At 57.0% G+C, this 8,785-nt stretch overlaps 2 protein-coding genes across 5 annotated transcripts in view; both read left to right on the top strand.

Annotated features, from left to right (window-relative positions):
* The window catches only part of LOC105301775 (ATP-sensitive inward rectifier potassium channel 14-like), a 6,147-nt gene extending 2,882 nt beyond the window's left edge, over positions 1-3,265 (top strand). Inside the window, exon 2 of the mRNA XM_011374597.2 lies at positions 801-3,265. Coding sequence (XP_011372899.1) covers positions 801-1,397 — 597 coding nt within the window. The 3' untranslated portion in view covers positions 1,398-3,265. The remainder of the gene's footprint in view (positions 1-800) is intronic.
* Positions 3,266-4,879: 1,614 nt separating this feature from the next.
* The window catches only part of CYTH2 (cytohesin 2), an 8,937-nt gene continuing 5,031 nt past the window's right edge, over positions 4,880-8,785 (top strand). Inside the window, exons 1-6 of one of the 4 annotated variants that reach the window (XM_011374596.2) lie at positions 4,880-5,098; positions 5,525-5,633; positions 5,914-6,061; positions 6,161-6,227; positions 7,146-7,264; positions 8,313-8,393. In XM_011374596.2, the coding sequence (XP_011372898.1) occupies positions 5,549-5,633; positions 5,914-6,061; positions 6,161-6,227; positions 7,146-7,264; positions 8,313-8,393 (500 nt within the window). In that variant the 5' untranslated portion in view covers positions 4,880-5,098; positions 5,525-5,548. The remainder of the gene's footprint in view (positions 5,099-5,524; positions 5,634-5,913; positions 6,062-6,160; positions 6,228-7,145; positions 7,265-8,312; positions 8,394-8,785) is intronic. The other 3 variants (XM_011374594.2, XM_023520148.1, XM_011374595.2) reach the window with 3 other exon arrangements.

Here is an 8,785-nt window from a genome sequence, read left to right as displayed (position 1 = left end):
TGGGCTGAGGTTGGACTTAGGTTAAGAGGGAGGATGGGATGGTGGTGGGAACCACAGCTCCCAGCAGCATCTGGGGTCTCCAGGAGACAGGTGGGAGAGAATGGGTCCCCAACCCTCACCTCTGTCTCCTGCTTGAGACGTCAGGATTCCTGACTAGGAGGGATACTGTCTCTCCCAGAAGTCTCTGTGGCCTGTGGGGGTAGGTATGGAACCAATGGGTAGGTGGACAAAACCGACCTGGGCTGGGGACCGCATACCCACAAACACAAACGTGCATACACACCACGGGGTGCAGGGCTTATAGTTGGTTTGGGGGTGGGGCTGTGCGAAGAGCTGGGGCGCGTAAGCCAAAGCAGTGGTGGAACACGGGGTATGGGACCTACCTTGGAATCCTGGTTTATTTTCCCCTGGCCGTATATTAAAAGCCATTTTTTCTCTCCCTCTTCTTCTCCAATTGCTGGTCGGATGTGATTCTTCTGTTTCTTTAACTTCATCTCTGCCTTGCTGATTTCCGTGGCTCTCTGTCAATATCTCTCTGTCCCTCATCCTCTCTCCCGTCTTTCTCTTCCTCGGGTTTCTATCCCCAAATCCTCTCTGAGTCTCCGTTCCCTCTTTCTCTGGGCCTCCGTCCTCCTCTCTCTGGGCCTCCATCCCCCTCTCTCTGAGTCCGTATATTCACCCACCGCTGGTCTCTGCTCTTCTCTTCGTCCGCATCTCCATTCCTCTCTCTCGCCATCTCTCTCTCTTTCCATCCCCATGCTCTCCGCTGTCTGCCTTTGGCCCTTTGCCTTTCGCGGCAGCCTCGAGTGACCCCGGAGGGTGAGTACATACCCCTGGACCACCAGGACGTGGACGTGGGCTTCGATGGCGGGACCGATCGCATCTTCCTCGTGTCTCCCATCACCATCGTGCACGAGATTGACTCGTCTAGTCCTCTGTATGAACTAGGACGTGCCGAGCTGGCCCGGGCCGACTTTGAGCTAGTGGTCATCCTCGAGGGCATGGTTGAGGCCACGGCTATGACCACACAGTGTCGCTCTTCGTATCTCCCTGGCGAGCTGCTCTGGGGCCATCGTTTTGAGCCAGTCCTCTTCCAGCGTGGCTCCCAGTACGAGGTCGACTATCGTCACTTCCATCGCACTTATGAGGTCCCAGGGACACCGGTCTGTAGTGCCAAGGAACTGGACGAATGGGCAGAACGGGCTTCCCACAGCCCCAAGTCTAGCTTCCCCGGCTCTCTGGCTGCATTTTGTTACGAGAACGAACTTGCTCTGAGCTGTTGCCAGGAGGATGAGGAGGAAGAGGAGGCCAAGGAGGGGGATGAGGCGGAGGCAGAAGATGTGGCCGCCAGCCCTCGTGTACTCACACCAACCCTGGCTCTGACCCTGCCCCCGTGATGCCAGCTGGAGACCCCGATTTGTATCCCCTTCCCAGAGATAGCAAGATGGCAAGATGGCGGGCCCTCTGCTGGGACATGGACAGTGTCCCCAAGACCAACGGACCTGCTGGGTAAATTATTAGCTGGCGAAGTTCTGCCACGCCTAGTGGACCCACCGCGGACATACCGGATCTTAATTCCTCTGCGTTCCGTGCTCCCTTCTGAGACCCCTTAATCAGCTTGATTCCTGAGTCTCACCAGAGCTAAGGGATCCAGAATTCTGGCCCACCCAAGAGGCGAGGGCTGGTGGTTCTCGATTCTTCTACATGGCTGGCTCGAATTGTTGAGCAGGGTCAGGAATCAGTGGTATAGACCTCCTCTGGGGGTGGAAGTCAGCGGTTCAGAGCAGCAACAGAGATCAAGAGTTTCTAGGTCTAGGTTGACCTAAGATTCAAAGGACTGTTCCTGTTAGGCTCAGTCAACCAAGTATCAAGTCGTTTTTTTCTAGATCATCTAAGGAGGGAAAGTTATGGAATGCTGCATGCATTCAAGACTATCTTGATTGACCAAAGGCAAGAAACGTTGACCGCAAGTCAAGAAAAGACGTGTGGTTCCAGAAAGCCCATGTTTTAAGATTCTGTGAATCTAGATTGACCTCAGAGGCAAGCGGTGGTTCTAGAACAGGTTTGACCTAGAGAGTAGAACTACTCCAGAAACTAAAGAGTCGTGTTTCTAGAATGCACAAAACAATGGCGAGTCTGTGGGTCTGGAAGGACTGAAGTGACACGTTGGGAGTTCTCGATGATAGGTGTCTTCAGACCACTGGTCGAAGGACATCGAAGCAAGGGGATAATCAATGCTTCTAAATGATCCACAGTGTTTTTGTTTGTTTTTAAGTGCCATTCTAGAATGTCCAAAGGAATCAAGATTCTGTAGCTCTACATTGACCACAGAGTCAAGGAAGGAGTAGCAATCCTAGATGTCTGAGATTAACTGGTTCCAGTTTGCCCAAGAGAGTTGAGAATCTCGATGATTCTAGATGACTTCTTCGTGGTTCTGTAATGCCAAAAGAATCTGAGGCTCCAGGGATCTCGAGTTGTCCATTTTCAAAACCCGAAAGTTCTAATCAGCTCCCAGTCCTGGACTCAGGACTTGACAGGCAGCGTTTCTGGGTGGACCTAGAAGGTGAGGGTCTGGGGCAAGACCCTGTGGGCAATGGCTAGTTATCAGGCAAGGGAAGGGAGAGGCCCAAGGCCGGTGAGTCGACAGTGCTCTGGAATCCTACACCTAGTGATGTGTGTCTATTTCTTAAAGATGTTATACATATGTGTATTATATATATATAATATAAATACAGATATCTATTTATTTTTCCTGTGATTCCTACAGGAGGGTTAGAAACAGAGCTCGAGCTAATTGGAATGGAGTCCTTTACAAGGATCCAGGAAGCTTTGCTCTAAATCTCAACTCCGCCCCAACGTATTGTGTGACTTTGGGCAAATCACTCCCCTCTCCTTACCTCAGTTTCCCCATCTGTAAAAATGGGGCATTGGAACTTGATCTTCTCCAAGGGCCTTTCCACCAAGATGATTCCTCACTTCACTGAGGGTGGGGTGCGGATCCTAGATACTGCCCAGCTCTCCCTGATGTTAGAACGCATGGCCTCCCAGGGGCAACTGGAATGGGATGCTCTTGGAGGCCAGCCTTGAACTTGAAGGTCTGAATGACAGGGCTGGCCACGGGTATCGTGGGCTGAGTCGAAGGGCCAGAATCACCTCCGTAGTCCACCTTGGGTGGCAGTGGAAGGAGGGGGTAGTTCCGAATGCCAGGGGAAAGTATGTATTCAGGGGGAGACTTGTCCCCTAGATTAAACCACTGGGAGCCCTGGTGTGTCTGTGAGTGTGTTTCTGGGGCATGGGTCCTCGGGCCTGGCCCCCACCCATACTGCTGTCTACCTAAGTGCCCAGCAGGCTGGGAGCCAGCCACAGAAGGAGCCAGTGCCAGTGAGGACACGTTCCCACCGCTGTGACCCAGGACCGAGGGCAGACATGGCCATTGCCTGCCCAAGTGCTGCAGCAACCCTGGTCCCCCCTTCTTGCTCCCCCTCCTCCTTTTATCCTTCAGAATCCCCACGTAATAACCGGATGGGATTAATTAGCTGGCTGCAATCCCAGCTACGGGTGTCTGGGGTAGGGGACTGGGGGCCATGGAAACTAGGGATGGAGAAGGATATTAAGCTGGAGGTGAAAGGACAGGCAAGGGTTCTGTTTGGAAGGAGACAGTGGGGTCAGGGGCTGGCACAGCCCGGGTTTCCACTGAGAGGGCAGGGTCTGGGCTACTCATAAAGGTCAATGAGAGGATTACGAGGCTCCGTTTCTAATCTGCCAGCTTAACCAGGTCCTGGCCCTGAATCTGTCCCCACCTGCCTTGCCCAGGGACGGTGAATGAGGACGAGGCCCAGACACCACCTCAGACCCAATTAGGGACTTGCCCTGACAAGGGTGCTCAGGTTCTCCATCCTGGCCAGGGCCCTGCACTCGCTTTTGCCTGCGACGAGGAATGGGAGTGAGAGGCTGGGGAGGAGGAAGAGCCGCAGATGTGGGAGGATTCTGAGAGGAGGGAGGAGTTTAAGATCAAGAGTTTGAGAGGAGGGAGGAAGCCAAACTGAGGCGAGTTGAAGAGGAGGGAAGGGGCTCTGAGAAAGGCGAAGGAATCGGGTGGGAGAGTGCTGAGGAAAGAGGAGCTGTCATAGGGGAAGGATGCTAAAGTAAGGGGAGGAGTTTGGGGGTGAGAGGGAGGAGCTTGAGAGGCAGACGGCGCCAGGAAGGCGGAGCCTGTGCTTTCACTATATTTAGCCTTTCCCTATTGGCCCATTATCCTTGGCAGATACCAAAAAGCGTAGCATTTAGAAGGAAGAACAGGTGTTGGTTCCACCACCACTCCTTGACTCTGAAGAGGCTGAGGTGGATGGGGTCATGGTGGGGGTAAGAAAAGGGTCTGGAGATCGGAGGACGGAGGCCGAAGGAAAGGTGAACCAAAGCTGCTCCCAGTTGCGTGGCAACCGCTGCCGTCAAAAGCCAGTTTGGCCTGCTGGGAGGCGTGGCTCACAGAAACAACCCGCAGCTGTGGCCCCGCCCCCTGGCAACGAGACTAACAAAGTACGGCCCTCCCAGCAACAAATAACTAGAAACGAGGCTGGTTGAATCAGTATCCTAGTGCCCACAGCCCTCGCGCAGGCGCAGTCCTCTTTGCTGCCGCATAGTTCCACCTCCATGCGACTCCTTTCCGAGGCTTCTCATTGGCGGCCTAGCCAGCCAAGTGACTTCTTTTGTTTCGGAGGCGGGGCTCGGCCCCCTGTCCGCACTCCGATTGGCCCCAAAGACCGTCTACCTCCGGCCGGACTTGGCTACGTCTGTTCCTTGTGCGCTTATTGGCCCTGGAGGATGGCCCTTCGGTGTCGGGGGCGGAGCAGACGAGAGGGCCTGCAGTGGATTGGACGGTGTCAAAACGAGGGGCGGTCCCTACTGGCGGGGCGGTTGGGAGGCGAAGGGAGAGTCTTTTCGGCGCTGAGGACTGGCGCTGAGGAGGCGGCGGTGGCTCCCGGGGCGTTTGAGCGGGCTCACCCGAGCCCGCGGGCCAACGCGGATCCAGGCCCGACCGGCGGGACCGCCCCGGACTCCCCGCGGGCCTTCCTAGCCGCCATGGAGGACGGCGTCTATGGTAGGTCGGGGAGGGGTGGGGCCGGCCGCGGGCGGATGGAGCCTTCGGTCACGAACGTTCCGCTGCGAACGTTCCCCGCGGCGCGCGCCTGGCGCAGCCGTTCGGCCCCGTCGTAGCCGTCTCGCTTTTGTGTGGCTCGGGATGGGCTTCCGGCGAGGCCCGAGAGCGGGGCGTTCCAGGCCATTGTTTGGGCCGATCCTGTTTCCGGTGGCGGCGGGAGGGGACGGGATGGAGCGGCGGAGGCGAGGCCGGGGCGGAACCTTCCCGCCGGAGGGGCCGGGCGAGCCCAGTGACTGCTGGGAGCGGGGAGGGGGGCTTCTGGGGGCGGCGGGGTCGGGGAGAAATCTCGGGGGCTACGGAGATCCCGCTAAGATCGGGGCCTTTGACACCCCGCCCCCTTCCCCAACTCTTACGTGCTGTCATCAGCTTCCCCTGCCGTAGCTACTTTTCATGGACCCAGGAGTCCGGACACCCAGGTCCCCAGCTACTTCGCCAGGAATGGAAGCAGAAAACCAAGGCCTCAGCCCCTTTCCAAGTAATGGACCCAGCATTTCAGGCTTCCAGCCCATTCTTCCCCCAGATCTAAGAGTTCAGGCTCCTAACCCCTTCCTCCCCCAGGACTCAAGAGTCGAGGTCCCCAGCCCTTCTCCCCCTGGAATTCAGGAATCCGGGTCCCCACCCCTTCTTCCAGCAGACATAGGAGGCCAGACCCTCACTTTCATCCTCCCCCTGAACCTAGGAGTCCTGCCATCCCTCAGATTGCAGGCATCCAGGCTCACAGGCCACAGAACTGACCTCCAACCCCTGACCCACAGAGCCGCCAGACCTGACTCCAGAGGAGCGGATGGAGCTGGAGAACATCCGGCGGCGGAAGCAGGAGCTGCTGGTGGAGATCCAGCGCCTGCGGGAGGAGCTCAGTGAAGCCATGAGCGAGGTGGAGGGTCTGGAGGCCAATGAGGGCAGGTGAGGGCTGAGGTGGGGAACTCGGGGGCCGTGGCCCCAGGTCCGAGCCAGGGATGCCCAGGCATTGACCCTCCATCCCCCTACTCTTTGCCCCTGCAGTAAGACCTTACAGCGGAACCGGAAGATGGCAATGGGCAGAAAGAAGTTCAACATGGATCCCAAGAAGGTGCTTGGGGCCACAGGGCTCGACTCGTCCTGTCGGACATCCCAGCGGGGTTCTGGCACCTCCAGGTCTCAGAAGTGTGGTGGCTGAAGGCCCGCTTTAGGCGGAGAGACTTGGTCCGAATACCTGCGTTTAGATATTGGCTGTCCGTTCGTTCTCTGAGCACTAATCAGGTGTCCCAGCCTCTGACCTTTGCTGGACCTGTGTCTTCTGCAAAGGAGGTTGCCTAGTGCTATGATGGGGAGGTACAAGGGCTGTGGACACTCCGAGGGGGGGGGGTCTAGTGGAGTCAGGGAGGGCTTCCCGGAGGAGGGGAGATTCAGGTCAGGTTGGAAAGATGAGTCGATGTTCACAAGGTGGAGGAAAGATGTTCGTTCATTTAGTCATTCATTTTATACCGATTTCCTGAGGCCTCCCTTGGGAGGCAGTGCCGGAGGCTCAGAGAAGAGTTTGACCCCATCTGGCCCCCAGGGAACCCCTTGACACAGACACCACAATTCAGAGTAAGATAGCGCTATAATAGGGGTCCTCATGGCATCGGGAGACCAAAGAAGGCCCCAGTCCGGCCTGAGACTTGGCCCTCACAGCCCTTGACAGACTGCTGTCTGCTGACACTTTCTCACTTTATTCTTCCTGCCCAAAGCGATCGTAGTTTGTTTAGTCACTCAACAAACATTCACTGAGCTCTTGTTCTTTGCTGGACCCTGCTTTTGGTGCTGGAATTAACCAGGCAAAGGCAGAGGGAACAGGAGGTGCAAAGGTTATGAGGTGGGGGTAGGGGAATGGTATTTAAAGACCTGCGAGCAGCCTGGAGATGACACCTGGCCCCGTTGAGCGTGGGGGTGGGTCCGGGTGCCGTGCTTTCCGGGAACATACTGGGGAGTGGCTCTCTCAGTACTGAGACCCGGCCCCCACCCCCAGGGGATCCAGTTCTTGGTGGAAAACGAACTTCTGCAGAACACACCTGAGGAGATCGCCCGCTTTCTGTACAAAGGCGAGGGCCTGAACAAGACAGCCATCGGGGACTACCTGGGGGAGAGGTGAGACCCCTTCCTCGCTCCTCCAGGCCTCTCCCCACAGCCCCCTGCACCCAGCCCCTGCCCTCACACTGCCAGCTCCTCTGCCAAGGACAGGCCCTGACTGACACAGGGGCCTGGGGAGCCCGGGACCATCTGGGGAAACTGGGGACTGTCTGTGAGCATCTTGGGGGCATGGGGACCTTCTATGAACATCTGGGAAGTGTGGGGACCAGCCATTTATGTATGGGGCCAATGGGGAACGTCTGAGTGTCATGGGACCATGAGAACTGGGAACCGTGTGTAGACAACCAGTGCATTTGGGACTTGTGGGGACAGCTAGGAAGTATGGGCATTGTCAGTGGGTCTCTAGGGAACACAGAGACCCCCCCCCATGGACATCTGGGAGCGTGAGGGCCATCTGTGCCCATGTGGGGTGTATGGCGACCATCTAGAAGTCTAAGGTGCCTAAGATTGCACATCAGGAGTATATGGGGACCGTCTGTGGATGTTGGGGAATTTGGGGATACTCTGGGCACCGCAGGTGCCTGGGGACCATCTGAGTGGGGTGCATGGAAACAGTCTGGACGTCTGAAGTATGCAGGACTATCTGTGGGCGTCTGGGGTGCTTAGGGGTTGTGTAGACATCTAGGGTATGTGGAATTTTTTGGGTACAGGATATGGGGACTGTCTGTAGATGCCTAGGAACCATCTGTGGGCGTTTGGGATATGTAGGGACTGGACATCTGGGAGACGTGGGGGCCCCTCTAGGTGCTCGGAGACCATCTGTGGACATCCGAGGTGTGTGGGATTGTCCGTGGACATCTGGCATTGTGGGGATCGTTTTTGTGAAGGGCCACCAAAGCAGGGTCATGGCAACCCGCGGTCCTCGCGAGGGTGTGTTCTGAACGTCCCTGCCCCCGTGCCAGGCCTGCGATGGCCCAGGCCAGAACTTTCGTCCGCTGTAGAGGCAGCTGTGATGCCAAAGAGGCGGCACAGCCTCCCCAGAGCTCTGTCCGCTCCCACCTCCCCAGACTCCTTCCTGTGAGTGACTTTGTCCCTGTCCTCCCAGGGAAGAGCTGAACCTGGCAGTGCTCCACGCCTTTGTGGATCTGCACGAGTTCACCGACCTCAATCTGGTGCAGGCCCTCAGGTGAGAGGGGTGGGCTCAGAAGGGCAGCAGTGAGCGTGCCCGCCAAGGCTTTCCTTACAAGCGACGACGCCTGCTCCAAACGAAACCAGAAACAAAAGCTAGGGCACCAGTGGGCTCGCGTAGCACAGAAGTCCCCGGTAGGGCTTCCTTCAGGTATAGCTGTATCCAGGTGCTCAGATGGTGTCAGGTCAGCTCTCTGCAGATCCTCCCGCATGAGACCAGGCCCCTAGCAACCTCCAGGCCTGGTTAGAAACCTTCGCAGGAAGAATGCATGTCCCCTGAGCATGCCAGAAGTCCCACGGTCCGTGCTCCCTGGCCAGGTGGCATCAGGCGTCCAGACCTAAAACAGCTCTGAGGCTGTGAGACTTGGCGCGCTTACTGACGGGTTCCCA

Source organism: Pteropus vampyrus, unplaced genomic scaffold, assembly GCF_000151845.1.
Source record: "Pteropus vampyrus isolate Shadow unplaced genomic scaffold, Pvam_2.0 Scaffold250, whole genome shotgun sequence".
Taxonomy (NCBI): domain Eukaryota; kingdom Metazoa; phylum Chordata; class Mammalia; order Chiroptera; family Pteropodidae; genus Pteropus; species Pteropus vampyrus.
Note: the sequence above shows the minus strand (reverse complement) of the source record. Positions and strands in the feature narration are given on the sequence as shown.